The sequence below is a fragment of the Hetaerina americana genome, unplaced genomic scaffold (assembly GCF_022747635.1).
Source record: "Hetaerina americana unplaced genomic scaffold, ioHetAmer1.1.p SCAF_3, whole genome shotgun sequence".
Classification (NCBI taxonomy): Eukaryota; Metazoa; Arthropoda; class Insecta; order Odonata; family Calopterygidae; genus Hetaerina; species Hetaerina americana.
The window spans coordinates 67,818,249-67,837,243 of record NW_027286874.1 but is presented as its reverse complement, the minus strand read 5'-3'; the positions used below and the strand labels follow the sequence as shown (position 1 = coordinate 67,837,243).

Sequence of the window (18,995 nt, the reverse complement as noted above, 5' to 3'; positions counted from 1 at the left end):
GGAGACGGAGATCGGGGGAGTAGGGAGAGGGCCAGGGGGGAAATGGACGAGGGGAGGGGGGCGGCGGTCGGGTGAGGGGGAAGCTGGGACGTGGAGGAGACAGAGAAGGAGAGTCCTTAGTGGCGCCCCCGACGAGTGATGTAGGAAGAGCGGCGGTGAGGCCATTGTTCCGATGAATAGAGCGTGTCTGGTGCTCTGGGGCGGGGGTGGGTGGAGATGGGAAGCGTGGGGTTGGTAGGGGAGGGTCAGATGGGAGGGAGAGAAGAGACGAAACCAACCAAACCCCCCTCCCCAAGCAACGTTTTCGAAAAAAATCGAGAATAGGGTGTCCCTTTTTGTCGGGTTGTATAGCTATTGGAGGGAGGAGGAGGACAGAGTCGAGACGGAAAAGCGAACGAATGCTTTTGAATTTTTGGGAGCTGAGGCCAACTAGGGTTCGGAGCATGAATCCTTATCCTTTGAGATCCATTCGCCTTCCGGTATCCTTCCCCCCACCACTTTCCTACCCTAATTACGATAATAACGACCGAATTCGACAGAACCCATCCCCTAAATTCATGATCCTTATAAGGGTGCCGAAAAATCCTGGAGTCTCGGGTTTTCTATACATTCACCACAGGCATGATTTACAACTCACAATCAAGCAGTTCTCTCGACAACTGGGGAGTTGATGATATAGTTCATTATTAATACGATTATTATTCCTATACGGAGGTAACCCGTTTCAATAATGATATTTTCATGCGTCATTTTGTAGAATTACATTACAAGTCGCACACATCTTTTTCATTACAGCTCAAATTAAATTTTATTTTCACGCACGCATTCCAGTTAACTGCGTCAATCATCAGCCAATTTACTTATTTTGCGAATTTCAGATCGGAAAATAAAATTTTTTTAATGGGTCAATGAAAATATCATTTAATTACCCATTGTTTAGAATCATACTCTTCCTCATCAAGATCCATGACTCTTGTCAAGATGAACGATCATGTTTCAATGCTCTATACCCCGAGATTAGAACATGATTTACACCCAGAGCTGTAAATTATTTTTTTTTACATATCTACGGTAAATTATCATGGGAAAAAATTAATGCTACTATCTTATCAACACACAGTGTTTCCGACAAGAGAGGGATCTGTCACGTGGGCGATCAGAATAGCCGAGATTTCTGTGCACAATCTCTCTCAAATTAAAACCCTGCGATGATGCATGTACACTTGTTGTTACCTACGGACAGACCCTAAGTTTTCGTAGATAAAGCATTACAATTCTTGGAATCGTGCTTTTCATCCCCCATTTACCACGAAATTGGCATTTCATTGAATTAATTTAACAAGGATAACAAAAATAAAACCAAGTTCAAATCCTAGCATAAATTTGATCAAAACCCTTAACAATGTCCTCTGGACCAGTCCTTTTGCATGGCCACGCACCAAATAAGCCACGTGAGGTCCTAACACCTATAAGGCTGGCAATTACAATAGGTGAATCAATGAATCCGAGACCATATGTTAACAACAACCCTTGGCCATATTCGACGGCTATTCGCTCATGGCGATGACTTCAAAAGTAAATCGTATTTACCACTGCAAGGTAAAACACATTTCAGAACGCTGGTCGCATTAATGGTGACTCTTCTCTATTAATAAGATGTGTGCCATGATGCTTGGACCAACCTCCCGGTTAAGCCAGGCTGACGATTTGTGCGCTACTTGCACCAAGGGTCGGCCAAATTCAATCTCGCACGCTGCGCTTGTAAAAATAAACCGACGGGACGGCCCTATTACCGCGGAGCTGCGCTTAAATTGACAGCCACGGCTGGGGGAGTATGATAAATCGGAACTTGAAAAGAAGGAAGTCTGGGCGAGGAAATGGGAGGGGAGTCCGATCCCTTTGAGGGTGCATAGTGAGGGAGGTGTGGGGAGCTGGGGACGGAAGGGGGGGAGAGAGGGGTGGGGAGGTGGGCGCCAGGAGAGAGGGGAAACGGATGAGAGAAAATAGAGGCAAAGGTGACGGAGTCGAGATTTGTGGGGTGGGAGGATGCGCCGGCGCCAGGAGGCCTATCAGTGGCGCCGAGCTACTGCGCCGCTGCCGGCATCGCAACGGGCACCTGCCGTCATCTCCACCCTCTCTCCCCGCACACACACACACACCCTTGCACATAAAGAGCTCCAATCGCACCCATACACCTCTCCTCTCTCTCTCCCGTGCTCCCTCCCCACCACAAATCCCCGCCCCATGCCATATTAACGTGAGCTAAACGAGGTGTGTGTGTGTGTGTGTGTGTGGTGGAGGTAGGGGGAGTTGATAGGGAGGAGGAGAGGGAGTGATGGAGGAGGGAAAGGCCGTGTGTGTTTGAGGGAGACAGAGAAAGAGAGAGGAAGAACCTTGCCGCACACGTCTTCAGCTGTTTTTCTCATTTTTTTAACGCACTTGGCTCCCTCTGCCGGCGCCGCTTTGCACATCCGCTTAACTCACGTCCAACCACCACTCCCCTTCCATTCTACCCCACACTCCCCTCCCGACTTAAAAACCACTCCGCCTCACATTTTATCCCCGATCCCACTCCCCTGCCCTCCCCCACTTATTCCCCTTCACCATCTCCCCCCACCCCGCGTGCCGCCGAGACTTACTTCACTCATCCGGCGTGACCCGCCGATCGACCTACCTATGCGGAACGGGGTGGGAGAATAGACCGGAGGACTCTGCTCAAAGGTACGAGACCCATAAAAAATAATCGTGGATATAATTGCAGAACCCCATACCACCTCTTGATACCCCATTAGACATTAAATAAGTACGTTTCTCACTTCTATCAAAACCCATCTTTAGAAAAGGATGTTTACGGAACAAGTCCATCCCAGAATTAAAATTTCAGGTAATTCATTACTTTTCTATCTCATTCGTCATGCTTCCGAGTGACATCACATCGCATTCCTCCTAATTTTCCCTAAAAGTCTCTCGCTTCAAGTGATAAAGACATCGAAATCTACATTGATGCCCTGCAATGACATACATCAGTGCATGTGTGCGCCAATGGAAAGTGTTGCGGAATGATTTGTGAGTGGGATCTTTCATTCTTTGCGGTCACGTTTTGCAAAAGAAAAGAAACGTTCTCTGATCTCTTAGTGTTGGCTTCTATTTATCTAATTTTATACTCCTGGTGAAATCAGTAAAAATGAGTAAAATACAAGTGTGTGACTGAAGGAATTTATCCATCAATTTTCCAAATAGATATCGACTAGTCGTAGATGTCGGAATCTGAAATCGGTAACCCCGCAGTTATTTTTTTCCTTTTCTTCCCTTTTCACATCCTATTGTGTTTTTTTAATTGGGGCACTGCGCTCTACTCTGAGTATTAAAGCTGACGTTGGCACGTTGACCCTTGTGACCCCTAAGGCACCGTTTAGTGTAAGAAACTAATACCCCCCAGGAAAAGGCATGACCTTGGACATTGCTTTTACTCAAGACCTTCTGAGAAAGTAGATTAAGCATATCTATAACTCAAAAGTCTTTGATGAAAGCCGACAGACGACGCGGCCGAAAAGAAATCTGGAATGGCAATTCGGCAATTCAGTGATACGTCAAAACAACCACCGAACGAAGATATATGGAATAATTGAGACCCTCAGCTCACAACAGCAAAACCAAAATGCTACACATTTTCCTATACTGTACTAACATTTGAACCATTGAGCCTCTTTTGATACTTGACTGCAATGAACCCTAATGAAAATTAACAGATGCCTCAATCACAATTTTAAAAAAATCTTGAATAATAATTTAACATTGAACTCAAATGGATGATACTAGAATGCGGTTAAACTTTTCAATTTTAATATACACTTTATTTTCGTAAATAGATTACCAATATTTAATACAAACAATATTAGCGAAGGTAAGACGACTCCTACATAAAGGACACCACATCAATTTTTTTAAAAGAAATAACTTCGATGCCCAAATTATACGCCCTCGTATACTACTCTCCCCGCAGTTTTAATCATGGCGATGGTATGTATGCTATACCATCAGTCACCGAATTGCTGAAAGACCTATCGTGACCAAGCAGCAAGCGTAAAACGATCGATACCTATGGTACCTACACTCATGATGTTAACACGGTGGAGGGTAATATGAGAATAAAATATATTTATACCCAATAATCCACGTATTCTAAGAAGTGCTTACCTTTAGAAAGTGTAACCAGAGGGTTTTACTGAAATATTACTTTCCTCCGAGCCAGAAGAGTCTCTGACTTCTGGAAGGTGTCACGTCACATCCGCCCTCGCAAAAACAAATGTAAGATGAAAAGTCGCGTAATGATTTGAAATATAAAAATTCACAAGAACTCCGGCTTGAGTGAAGAACTTGTAAAATTATTTTCTCCACAACATTTCACAATTTCCATCGCGCGAACTCGAGCGGAGCACGAATTTTTATCGTCCAGGAAGGGAGACAGCTATTGGCAAAATTTCAGATAGAGAGAGAGAGAAATAAGAATACCGCCCTCTCTCTCCGCCCCCCCCCCCCAACGATGATGGCTTCGTGGCTACGAGTCCTCAGGCACTCGCGGAAAACGACCGACCGCGCGGTGGCGCTTTTCTTCGCCAGCGATTACGGACTGTAATGCCGATTATGATAACAACGCCCGCCCGAGGTTCGGAGACTCGAAGAGCCACCGGAGAAAAATTCAGTATTTTTTAATAAAAATCCAGGAGTGGAATGATGAAGACGCGAAGGAAGGGCAACGAAAAAAAAAGAACGAGCAAAGAAGTTCTGAGATCATCCATCCTTCAATCACCGACGGGAGGAAAGTTTCACGTATTTTCCTCCCCTTCGTCACTTGGGGCGGAGGGAAACAAATACGCAGTGACGACACCCGTGTCTGATCGATTGCACCCCCTTCCACAATCCCCAAATTACCACTTAAAAAGTAAAAAAAAGACAAATTAAATGAATAAAACAAACGAGGGCAGCTCTTTAAGTGATGTATCAAAACTCGAAACGGAAGTCCCGAACCACCACCGCCATCCACACGCCATATACCCACCATCATCATCATTCCCCCCGAGCGCCAAAGCCACTAATCCCATTTAATTCCGATCAAGATGGAGTGGAGATTTTTCGGCTGTCACGTGTGAGAAAAGGCAAAGGGATAAAAGGCAAGGAAGAAGAGGACGACTGGGTCATGACGAAAGGGAAAAATGTTTTAAAAGAATGGGAGAGATAGGGAGAGATGGATGGAGAAAGCAGCTGAGCGTCCTCGATGAGTGAACAGCCAAATAAACAGCCAAGGTGAAGTAACCGGGTCCTTATTATCTTCAACCTGTCGACCGATCGACGATAAAAATAACCACTCCATATACTATCTCACGACAGACCTTTGTAATTGTGAGGAGGAAAAATAATCCCGACTGTGGATCAGTTATTCTCTCGGTCACCGGTTGGCGATCCTGTTATGTTACCTACCCTACACCCTCTCCATGAGTACAAAAAAGTAACGAGAAGGACAAATGCAGTTATAGTTCATTATCGGCCGATACGGCGACTGTCATAACAAGCCGAACGAGATCGATAAAAATCAACATTATGAAATGTTCACGGCGGTAGATCAAACTTTTCACTTCATCATGAAGAGGTCGTTTTCGTTCTCGTACGGGACTGGCATAAGTGGAAAAAGAGACTCAAGGAAGAGCCTGGATCACGTTGTGCTTTTAGTGAAGGATCTCCGTTAATAATTTTCCGCAAGAGTACGTCTTGCAAGTGTTTCCCCACTGAGAGGAAGATATGCAATGCCTCACGCAAATCTGCTAACGCGGTTAGAAGTTCTGTTTTTTTCATCGGGAGAATTAAACTAAAAGACATTCGTTTCGTTAACGATGTGACTGCTGGACAAAATAAATCGGTGGCAGCAATTGACAGCAGGATGAAGTGATAAATCGAAAAAGGTAACTGTTGAAAAGGGTAATTGAATCTCGAAGGCAGTGTGCTCACGCCGAAATTTGAAAGCGTATAGCACGAATATACGTTCCAATTTCCCAAATCAAAAGCGGTGGAAATGCCGACCGTACCACACTAGCAAAGACGTGGAAAAGGAAAACCAAAGAGGAACAGAGAGGGGAGTGAAGCCACAAGATTTACTGCAAATGGCAGAGGTGCGACAAGGGACTCTTGCGGCAGAACAGATAAAATAGCTAGACATGGGAATCAGTTCTAAACCTCATCGGCGTTCTTTAAGGACCCTCCCTATATTTAGCCACACGCATGAACACATGAAATTTCTTCCGAATCGATAGTGCGAGTCATCAGTTCACCAATGAAGTCACCTAGAGCCAGGAATTGTAGGGAATATTATTAAGCACGCATAACACCATCTACCTCCGTTACCCACATAGCACATTTCTGTACCACTCGAAACTTTTGAAATTCGAAATTGTTTTTATTTTAAATTTGTAAACCTCTCCAACCTCCGCATTGTCGTAAGGGTCAATCGTGCCGAGCAGACAGCCCAGCTAAACCGACATCATATCACGACGGGAGGAAAGGGACTTGGAAACATACCTTCGGCATAAAAGAATCAGAACGAGGAGGGTAAAAGTGGGAGGGGAGCTAAGGTTCGGCACGCATAAAGACACGGACATGATGCAGACGATATGCAAAGCATGGGTTCATAGAAGGGGGTGCGACGGGTCCGAAATTTGACTGGCTCGATCCGTTTTATTTTTTTTTTACTCGGTACGACGGGAGGCGAATGAAAGAGCCTTTATACAATATACAAAAGGAGGGAGGAGAGGTGGGAGCGGGAGAGCGTGCGACGACAGAGACGTGGACAGCAGGGAAAGAGGTAGTGGGCTGGGGGAGGGGGATGTGAGAAGGATAGAGGGGGAGGGAGAGGGCGGTGAGGCGACCAATAAATCAATAGCGGGGGAGTCGGAAGGTCGCGCCGACATTCGTCTGGCGCCATTACGGCCCCTTTATCCGCCTTGCTCCCGCCACGAAACCAAATCCCCCCCTCTCCCCAATAATAGCTCCATCACGCGCACCCCCTACTACTTCTCCCTCCTTTCTCTCCGTGCCCCATCCCGCCCGCCCCCCACCCACTGGAAGACGGGATGAGAACTCAGGGAGGGTCTCTTGCGTCGCAAACTGCGAAGTGGCGGGGGTTGGTGGATAATTTCGAGGAGGGGCTCACGGGGAGAGATCGGGGCGAGAGAGAGGAGGGAGGGTGGATGGTGTCCACTGCGTCTCCACGAGGGTGCCAAAGGGAGTGAGGAGGGGTGCAGTGAGATCGCGAACTTGGGATGGGTTGCGGGGGGAAATGTGGAAGGAAATCGGAAGGGGTGTGATAGGTTAAGGTCAAGTCGGGTCGAAAAGTTGGCCACCACGGGGTAGCATCGGAGACGGACGGCGGGTCGCGACCCTTAGGACGACATCTTAGACATTTTCCGGAGCGAAAAAATGTTTTCGGGATATTTCGAGATGGGAGACGGAAGACAGACGTGTGAACACTGAGGGTTAAACAGAATGCGAGGATGAAGTGCGGCCTCACCTGCATGGATATAACGATGGAACCGGAGTGATGGGATTTCTTGCATAAAATATGAACAAACGGAAGGAGGCCAAAAAAAAAGAGAGAAAGACTGGACTTTTTGAAGCAATATAATTCTGTTTTCAATGACCATTTGCTGGGCGGGAGTTATTCCAGGCCTTAAAATGCTCATGAATCTACTGAAATTGAGGTTTTACAGTCGATATGTAAAACATGAGCTGTGCCGTATTGAGAGCTTATAACTGCGTTTATTTCGTCCTTCATTAATTCTTTGCAGAAATCTCCTCACCTCTCTGAAAAATCAGCAGGAAACCCAGTTTCGCCGTCAACAAGGCGCATACATCCGAAGAGCGATAATGAGTCGAAGCACGCAAAACCGATCTCAAATCACTCGTCCGCCTTTTCATCTCCCCCTCTCACCGGAGAAGGAGTCATCGCCCGTGAACCACAGACCACAAAATGTTTCATTTTTCCTCCAACAATTTGCATTTGATTTCTCCAGAAAGGCTTGAAAATTGTCTATAGCCAATAGCATGGACTATACGACCGCAAAGAGGGGCTTGTATCTGTAACTAAAACGCTATAATTTTAATGCAGAAAGTCATTGGCGATCTCCAAAGTTAAGAACCAACAAGGAGGTGCTTAGAAGTAGATTAGAGCGAAAAAAAATACACATTCGAAAATTAACATCCCTAATGTATCATGAAAGTCATGTTCAATAAATCCACAGTTTAAAATATGAGATTACGCTTACATTAGGCAACAGTGACCTGCGGATTGAAATTTCGCTCATGACACGGCTTCCATACACGCAAAAATGAAATTTCCCACATATTATGACTGCGACAGACGCATGCGAGGATAACATGCTTCAATTTTGCTGGCACTAATGAAGGAATCATATAAGGAGACAACATTTCCATCAGATAGACGAAATCTCGCCTCAGTTCGACCGTATAAACGAAAACATAAAAAGTACCGCTCAGAAATTCAAAGCATTCAATGTGGGAACCAGAGCTCAGTGCGACCCCACTAGGACGCCGTAAGAAAGAACACCAAAGAGAAGGAGAGCCGAAAAGGAAATACCGGACCGCAGCAAGGAGGTGATGCGAGGGATTTTTTGGAGATTGAGGGAGAGAAGAAGGGGTAACGACTGAGCAGCTGTCGGGAGTTGAGAAGGGACCAAATACGGCGCCGGTGGTGGGGGGGGAAGAGGGTTGGTTTCAGGGTGGGAAGGGGTTGTTGTGTGTGGAAAGGGGGACCGAATCTAGCCCGATATACTCGCCCGGGGCAGTCCTGCATCAATCCGGGGCAGGGAGGCGGGAGGGGAATAAAAGGGGAAGAGCCGAGGGCCTTACACTATTTTCCATGACAAAGAACAACGCTACCAAAAAATTTCCATGCTCCCTTTCCCTGACAAAATTGATCCGCTCGACCAATTTCTCACGCTACGGGCGCATTTGGTTGGTCGCAGATGGGGTCTCTATTCCGTCGAAGAGAGAGAGAGAAAAAAAAAGAATAAAAGGATCCGAGTACGCATATACAATAGGAACACGGCCACGAAACACTGTGAGCTGCATGGCATGGGCAAGTGTGCTCAATGGACGCCAAAAACCAATATTACCTCCGTCGACACCGACGATAGTAATTTGGGGATGCTTCACACGATGGCTTCCCTCCACCCCCTCCTCCCTCCCCGGGGGTACTCGCGAACCTATCCCCTTTTGGGCGTTCCCGAAAACATACGGTGCACTCAAACACACACACACATCATCTTGATTGGGCACCAAATGGGTGTAAAAATGGACGGCTCTCCCCAGGCAGGAAGGCGGGTACCCGTAACAGGAGGAGAACGGGCCTTCCCTTCCCGCCGCCGGTGCCCCCTCGCGTCCCCCCCCCCTCCGGGCCGCGTGTACGGCTCTCTGGTTGTGATCCAAAATAGAGTCGCCAAACCGTTCGAACGAGTCGCCAAGATTTTCCCGGAGACGGGGCCCTGCGAACGGCCTTTTTCGGGAGAGAGCGGGTTTTCCATGCTTGATTCCGCGAACGGGTTCGAGTCACGGGGCCGAGCGCCCGCGACGGAAATTCACGTCGTCAAGGTGGAGAGGAATCTCTCTGTATCTCTTTCTCTCTCCACCACCCTCCATTCTCCCTCCCTCCATCTCTATCTTTCTCCACAGGAGAAGCAAATTAAACTGAGCGACTGGCGCTAAACTGAACTCCAACCCAATTTTCAACCCTGTCGACGCTGCCAAGAGCGGATTCCTCGGCGTGCCAAGGGGGAAATTTAATCCGTAAGAATGAACTTCGTTAACTCCCCTATACTTTTCCCTGTCCAAAAGTGACAGGTTTTAATTGGTTTGCCAATTTTTTGAATAAATATTTAGTCCATCGGTGGGTTCCCATTCCGTATTGCGACAACGGAAATAACTGCTCGAGGCGCCGACAAGGAAATAGACGTGCAAGATTTAAATAAAATTATACATTGCACAAGACAGAGAGAGAGAGAGAGGGAAATTACTGTATGGATAATTTGAGATGGAAGAATCTAAACGCACGGAGAAAAATTGACTTGATGTAGAAATAAATTTTCCGTTCCCGCGGTAAATTTCTGGGTAAATTTCGTTCCAATTTCAAAAACCAACTGCGGTAAATGACCTAATATGGAGTTAATCAATAACGGGAAATGACTCCCTCTCTCTAATGTACCCAATATTTTTAATCCGCCAGGGCATGGTGCTCAGGTCACACAGGTCTCCCTTCATCTTATGATCTCATATCTGTGTTTTCTGTTGAAGGGTCACGCATATTATAAAAGAGGTACTTGGTCCATCATTCCACGCGGGATAACGGTGTATAGGATTTTCCCGAAGGTGAATACTCGCGAACAGACGGCCACGTTCCTAGGGATCCTGGAACATGGGAAGCGCACTTTGGATCCCGGGGTTTAAAGAATTCCCATCCGTTGCCACCGGTGACCGGATGGAACCGACTACCGAGGATCACCAAGACACATTGAAGGCCTGATTTGAATCCACCCAAGGATCCGCGGCGGTGGGGACCCCGGGGGAGGAAGGAGTGAAGTAGGCCAAAGCTCTATCGGAACGGAGGCGGAAAATGAAAAGGCACGCAGCTCCGGGGGTCGAAGAAGGGGGAGGGAGGACGTGGAGGAAGAGGGGAGGGACAGAAAGAATGCAACCTGCTCCACCGGAACTGGACGATCTTGTTGGTGGCGCTGGAAATTCTTCAAGGGGTGGAAGGTGAAAGGGGGGGGGGAAAGGCAAAAAGGGGGTTTGGAGAGGTGCATGCCATCCCTCCCTCGCGATGAATGAAACTATAAAATTAATAATTCATGAAACACTCACCCTCTCCGTTGGTCGTAAGTGATCCGTACTGGGCCGTCGCTTCCCTTTCACTCGGGGCACGATCTGAAAGAAACGACAAGAGACAGGCTGTTAGTAAAATCCACCGCAGTGAGGTGCTTCCATCGTAACGAGGAAGAAAGTTTAGTTTGACTTCTTTCCTTTTACTAATTTTATAAATCTAACGAAGGAGTTGGGTAATCATTGTCTAGCGACTCTCCATTGAGAACATTTGAAAATATATTTGAAAAATATCTTTGTCGAACACCAAAACCAACACAGGTCAAATAGCTGCGGTTTATGTAAGGCGCGATACCCCAAAGTATACTCAAGCTGCTTTGGGAGCATTGACCTTCGAGATAAAAGGGCCAGTAAAGTGTGAAACAAAACATTGGCGCTGAGGGATTTCACTGTACTCATAGTATCTAACTCTGATGAAATTATACACAAAAAGCCGTAAAAATAGACAAATTATGTGAAGTACTCTAAGCGTTTTAACATTATGAAAGGAAAAATGTGGATAAGGAAATATTTTGGGAAGATTATAAATGCTGAGTTTTCTTTTAATATGAGCCATTGCACTGAAATCCTCACTGGCGAGCATTCAGGTAAAACAAACTAGTTATTCAGTGAATGCCTACCTATATTTTCCTTTGGAAAAGGTACCGCTAAAAACTGTTGCCCTTATCACACTGGCGAATGTTATTTAACTTTTCCAATAAAGGGTAGTTCATAAGTTATCCACACACACTCATACAATAACTTGGACCGTCATTCACCGCGAGAGACTTCAACACTGTCTCTTTTGGTTCACAGTCGGCGTAATACGAAAAACCCTCCTCCAAATTAGCCGTTCCTTCGCCATCAGATGTGACATTCACCGAGAAGACTGGAATTCGGAAAACTCGATCAAAGCATTAATGCGCATTAGTGACAATTATCGCCCGGGTCATAAATGTGACGTCAGTCGCGAAAAGAAGTCCCGACTCCAACCCGTTCCCACCCTCAGCGCAAAATAGGGAGCGGTCTTCAAGGGGGGGAAAGGGCTTAATCGCCCCTCCAAAAATACAAAGTGCGGAAAAAAAATGACTAACGCCGAACACGCACATTCGACGGACGGCCCGACGAGGCGCGCGATTGAGCGATAACGCAACGCGGCGACACGGAGACGACACACGAGAGAGAGAGAGAGAGAGGAGAGAGAGAGAGAGAGAGAGAGAGAGAGAGAGAGAGAGAGAGAGAGAGAGAGAGAGAGAGAGAGAGAGAGAGAGAGAGAGAGAGAGAGAGAGGAAGAAGAGAGGGGAGGAGGAGAGAGAGAGAGAGAGAGTGATAGAAGAAGTGAGAGAGGGGGGGGGGGGAGAAAGAACGCCTGGGGGAATCGGAAAAAATACCACGCACGCACACACGCGCACGCTGGTTAAACGAGGCCCACCAATTCTTCAACCTAATCTCTGCCTAGCATTAATATTGATGCGGACGCCATCGAAAGGAGAAGACGATGAGGACGGCGAAAAAACGGAAGCCTCCTACCCGACGGCGACAGCCCTTTGCGTGCACCGGAAGTAAGTCTCCGAACGGCCGAGGAAAAGGAGTGGGAGGAGAGGTGGAGGAGAAGGGAGAAAGGGGAGGGGAGGAAGAAAAGAAAGGAGACGGAGAGGAAGGAGAGAGAGGGAGGGAGAAATAGGCACAAGGTGACAGAGGGATATAGGAGAGAAGGAAGATGTAGAGAGAACATAAACGAATTTGGGATAAAATAATAGCAAATTCTTGCCATGGCATATGGACGGTGCCAACGAACTACAAACATTTTAAGTAACCTGGGCAAATAATGAATCGTATCCTATCCCGGCCAATTTGAATTCACGCAGAGGAAAGTATCTAAACATAAAAAATAAACAACAAACAGTATATTTAAAAATCGAGTTTTTTTAATAATCGGTCGGTTAGCAACGCATTTATAAAACACATTTTCAGTCCAGTAGTGAATGTATCAACAAAATTTGACAAAAATCATTTGTCGCAAAGCTCTCCTGTCATGGGTTAAATGGAAGAAGGGACCATCAGGTTTCAATTTCGCCCAAATAAAGACCTCTATCCATCTATTCTTATATACATACGGTGAGGGAAAAAAATAAGCAAGAGAAGAATAGAGATATGAAGAGGGGTGAGTGATAGAGAGAGAGGAGGGAGGAGAGGCAGGGTGGGAGGAGTGAAAGGGGTGTGTTCGGTGGAAGGAGAAGAGAGGGGCGGCGGAAACGCCGTTTGGCACCGGGCAGATAAGAATAAATGATATGCCGGGCGCCAGGCGGAAAGCGATATAATAGCGATGCGTGCCGATGCGCCCCCGGCTCGGAAAGGGTGAAGGAAGGGCGGCAGATGGGCGGCTGGGAGTGGGGCAGACAGGCAGGCGGGCGGGCGGGCGAAGAATGGCACGGATTCGCATAAAAGGGCGTGGAGATGCGAGGGGATGGATGTGCACCTTTCCGCCCGTCAACTGCCGACGGGGCTCCCCACACAAATACCACGGGAGGACCCGGGGTGATTTCAAAGAACTCAATTCAGCGGAAACAAAAGGGCGGCAGTGTTACACGCTCCGAATCTAAAATTACTCCGCCGAAAATTCAAGCCAAAATTTCATAAATCTAGTGTTTTCGACATCTCTCCTTCCTATGTCCATACACAAAAAAGCTCGTTGTTGGTGGGTTAAGAAAACATCGAAAAAATCTCATGTTATGTACATGTGAACAATGATATATTGCCCAATTTTTTCAGCATTGCGATATAGGTTTTGCAGCTTAACCAAGGCAAATTCCTGATTAAGAACGATTTGTATGCTTTAATCCGACTCTTTGCGTTAAGATTTACACCAAAAGGTGCATATATATTGTATACTATAATAAGGAACAAGTTATATTTAATCGAACCTCATTATCGATATTAGCTCTTACTATGAACTAGTTAAATTAGAACTTCATTATCAAATTCCGGGCGGATTCAGAAGAAGACTTCCGAAGGCAGCAAAACTTTGCAGTAACCCTACATTTAGAAAATTACCACGAATATAATATCTTGTGCGACGGATGACAGATAAACTGAATCGATGTGCAGTTTCAAGAGGACTCGGTGATATTCTGAGAAATTGAGACATTACGAGGGAATGCTCTTTTTACGTGACTAGGAAAGGATTGCACCGGCCAAAGCGTCAAACGGATAACTTCCCAGGAGTGAAATCATACGAATCAATTGGAATGATGACTACTTGTCAAAAAGAGTACAGGGTTCACCCGCAGAATTACGTCCATACGAAGGAATAGGAATGTATACTATATACAGGGGCACGAGGAAACCTTTGCCTCCGAAGAGTGAGCGCGTCGTCTCCCGTGCCGATCGAGGTCAAGCCCCGTCCCGTCTCCCTGGCGTCGATATCCCACCGCGAGAGAGGGCCCGCGGGTGGGAGGGGGGAGGTTAGGACTGGGCGCACCTCCTCGATACCCCCACCCCCCCTTTCCCTTCCCCTCACGGCACTGTGGAAATTTTCTCACGACGCCCAGGTCGTCGGGCAATACATACATATTATACGTGAATGCGTCCTACTCCTGCTCGCTGACCTGACGGGGAGCACGAATCACCCTTGAAGAGTTCCACGGAGTGCGGGCGGGAGAGGAATTGGAAGTGGGTGAAGCGGCGGCGGGGGCGGCGGAGGGTGTAGACGGCGGGGGAGGGCGGGGGCGGCGGTCGGGTGGGTGGGTGTGGTTGGAAGGGGGCGTGGCCCGCCACACGAGACAACGACGGGCATTTATCAAGCTAGGACACGGCCGAGGGGACGTGCATCCCATTTGGCCGAAGGGGAGGCGGAGAGAGGGTGGGGGGGCGGATTCGGCGGGCGCGGGAGAGGGCGAGGGGGGGCAGAGTCGCTCCCCCATCTTCCGACTCTCCCGGCCAGAATCCTCCGGAAAGACGACGGCGGGTGTGGGTTTCGCCGGGGGCCACGGAGCACCACCACCGCACGTTCCGAGAAATCCTCGCCCTCTCAACCCACGCCGCCGCCACTGGAGGCTGACGTTCGCGGAGGCGGCAGGGAGAGAGGGAGAGAAAGAGCATCAGTGAGCTACTTATGCCGCAAAGGGAGGATTTCGGGGAATCGTGCGTAAAAAGGGAAATCTCTGAAGTTCCATTCCAATTTTTTTTTGGCGCCGCTGCATTCTCCCGTCTGAAGGGACGTCCGTGAGAGCGCACCGGAACTATCGCACTGGATGAACGCGTCGCTTGTAAAAAATAGACATATATATATATATATAATATAACGAACGTTGATTAATGCAGCCCTTTGATGTGTAGTCTCCGGAGTGATCCGAAATGGGATATATACATGCACACGTCTACACACACAAACACACACACACACACATTGAACAGAGGCGCCGCGGTACGCGGTAATATGTCTAAATGGCCTTTTTCTACAAAAAGCAACTCTTTGATAAAAATCCTCCGGTCGGCGCTACCATAGCTTGGGAGGTCCGAGCGCGACTTTGGTTCTCGTTCCCACAGCATTTATTTTTAATTCCTACGCAACAAAAAAAATAGCTGGTCCAGCCGTGGGGATGTGGCCTTATAGCGAGCGGGACATCAAGGCGCCGCATAATAGGCCAGGGAGATGTAGGGGGAAAAAAACAGGGAGATGCCTGAGACTTCTGCGGAAAGAGGTGCTCGGAAATTCAAGGGTTCTCCTCTTTAAGTGGCACGACCTTGAAGAAATGTCAGTATTTTTTTAGATTGCCGTGGGATTGAACCAACGAATGGGTTGTGTTTCAACAGATTTGGGCCATCTGTGAAATTTAATTTAAGATTATATCAATTATCTAGAGCAACGTTTTTCCGATTTATAACACACTAAACATATAAACTAATTAATATAATTACACGGGAAAATGCACTATTTCGCATTAAACTATTTTTACTAATATATGTCTTGTAAACTCCACAATAAATAGAAGTGTGTAATTAACTTCTAATAAATAAATCTTGAGGCATTTCTCTCGGTACCTCTACATACAATTCTCCGAACATGTACTCTGTGGCAAGCCGGTTGAAAATCGTTTCCCTTAAGAGGATAGGGTAAGGATTTATGAGATCATCGTATCCTTCAAGAAGGAACCAATTACAATAATAAACCATAGGGAAAATTATGAGACACGACAGCCTCTCTGACGGACACGTTCCTTGAGGGAAAGGTGAACGGAAGGGACTGCAGAAGAAGACCGTTGAATGTGGTGCATGACAGAAGTACATGAAATCTAAGAGAGTTACAAAGACGTGAACAGGATAGCCGAGAAAGGGAATACAGAACAGAGCTGCGAATAACCAAATCTTACGATTGAGAACCAGTGACGAAAATGATACAATTTTTAATGCTCTTAGTTCATCATAGTTAATAATACGTCATCTTCGAGAATCATTAATTTCCGCAAGGTGCAGAACAACTTTTGGAAACAAAAAAAACCTTCCGAGGATAAAGGCAATATTTTAGCACAACCTTATTCACCGAGCATACCTGTAGAATACACCCTCGGGAGCGCATGCGCCAGAACCCAAGGGAAAAAAATAGAAAAAGTAAATCCCAGGAAGTGCGGGAAAATGATTCGGGTGTTCGCCGATTGGGGAGGAGGGCGGAGAGGGAAGGACGACTGATCACGTAATACAGCACGTCACCTTCCCGAGGATGGAATGAGTTACGGGGGAGGGGGAGAGGGACTGATGGGCGGGGTTTGGACAGCGGCGCCTCACCGTCGCCTCCTCGGCCCCTTCCCCGCGAACCCTTCGGAAGCTCTCTCTCTCTCTCTCCACCCTCCCTCCACCACACCCGTCCGCTCTCACCCCGGCCCCTCCCATTCCCTCTCTCCCCTCCCCGTCCGATTATCCCACCGACGAATTTAATCCCTCATAAACCGACCAGACCCCGTCGCTCCCTCAATCCCTTTCCCCACCCTCTCCACCATTTCTCGCGAATCCTCCTCCTTCCCCTATTCTCCTCCTGCGACTGTATATGTAGAAGCGATTGCGAAAAGCACCGGCGGAAACAACTCCTTTGCGGGAATTCTATCGCACCGCCGCCGCCACCGTGATGCCGTCACACTTCGATCTACCGGGGTAATCACTAAGGTTCTTCTTCGATTAATGAATTCCAAAATTTCTTTCTTCCCGAAGACAATCACGCGGCGTATTATTACAACCGGGGGGCAATATATCTGAGTCAATTGCCAACGCTAATGCTTCAATTAGTGCTGTGGAACACTGGGATGGAAGCGGAGAGGCACGTTACACATCCATTATTTTCTAATGTTTTACGATGGAAAAACCACTCACCTATTAAATTAACGGTATCTAGTGTCACTTGGCGGAATTTCTTCACGCTGAATATGTACAAAATTCACTTAGTTTTCCACAAACGTTTAATTTAGTACGACGTTTCGGAGAAACGCCACATCATCAGGTGCATATACAAGTTAGTAGATGGTTTATGTACTTTCAAAAAGGGGGGCTGGGGTGAATAGACGCGTCAAGCAACGAAACCAGCGTCGTATAAAATTTAAAATTTGTGGAAAATAAAGTGAATGTTTTGCTTATTAACCACCGATAAAATTTCGTTGCTAACACTACAAAAAATTTGAAATTTTTGTCCTTTTTCCTGAACTCGTTTGTACGTTACACGGTTATCAATTATTACAACCGGAAGGGTTATACTTCGCTCTCCAAACGGCCACGTGACAAAAACAAGATATTCAATTAAAGTGAAAACAATCTTAAGGGACCCAGAGTGAATTATCACGACGAAGAAATGAACGCTACACTTTTTTAATCAAAAGACTACCAAAGAGTTTCGCATCCATTGGCTGTAACAACTCTTCCCCGTAACAATCTGTTTCGACATATTTTTGCAGCAACTACTAAACAGCAGCTTATCTAGTTAAATGGAGGAGAATCCGTGCACCCCTGGGCGCAGAATCACCTCGAGGACGCCGCGGAAATCCAAAGGGACTAACGGACGGAGCCATTCTCGCGCGGGAGGGAGAGAGAGAGAAGGGGGGTGGGAGGGTGGTTCCCACGGGGAAGGAGACGATACGCATGGGTGCCCGCCGGTTGGCGCCGGCGAATTCCCGCTCGTGGCCGGATGGCGGCGGGGGAGAGGGCGAGGGAGGAGGCGTGGGGCATCTATCCCCGATGGGAGAGGGGGAGGAAGGCTTGACGTCCGATGCAGGCGCTCCACCGGGGGCCTCGCGACACCCCGCCAGCGACGACGATGGTCCCACTCGACGGGGCGACCACCCGCGCTCGTTGACGCGGGAACTAGAGGGAAGCTCTGAGCCAAGTCGCGGGCGGGGTAGGGGAAAAAGCGCCGCCTCTCGACTTTTAACCCCTTATATCCTGAGGAAGCCTGTTCCGCGGTGACCCCAAAAGAAAATATCCTCCACCGAAAGTATTCGCCGACAGCTGAAAGAGTCGGAACCGACCCATGCCACGAGACGGTCTGAAGAGAGAAATCTTGGAAAATGTGCTGACGCCGGGGCGTTATCAAGGGTAATTCCCACAAAATGCAACGCAGGGCAAGGAATTAAAGGAAGAGGAGAAACTATAGATTTAAACTAATGCGCACAAATATATATATATACACACACATACACACACACACACACACGAGGGTCATCCGGAAAGTAGTACCCGTTCGTGCCGCATGAAGTGCTGACGACGCGAGCAGCCGCTGGACGAGGTCAGATAGCTTCAGTGGCTTGTCTGCCTTCTCTGAGCCAAGTTGCGTGACGCTAGCATTGCCTGTGTTGTTTCTGTGATTGTTTACAATGTTTAAAAAAATTGAGAACGCCGCCAGTTGTGAAGTGAGGGCAGTGATTAAATTCCTCAATGCAAGAAACGTTCGCCCATGTGATATTCATCGCCAATTAAAGGAGGTGTATGGAGACAATGTAATGGACGAGTCGTCTGTTCGGCGGTGGTGTCGCAACTTCAACATGGGGAGGGGGAACACACACGACGATGAGCGTTCGGAGAGACCGTCTGTCATT

General features: G+C 47.4%; 1 protein-coding gene across 1 annotated transcript in view; it reads right to left on the bottom strand.

Annotated features, from left to right (window-relative positions):
• The window catches only part of LOC139690423 (mothers against decapentaplegic homolog 6-like), a 242,817-nt gene that overhangs the window by 145,832 nt on the left and 77,990 nt on the right, over positions 1-18,995 (bottom strand). Inside the window, exon 4 of the mRNA XM_071587874.1 lies at positions 10,924-10,986. Within this exon, the coding sequence (XP_071443975.1) occupies positions 10,924-10,986 (63 nt within the window). The remainder of the gene's footprint in view (positions 1-10,923; positions 10,987-18,995) is intronic.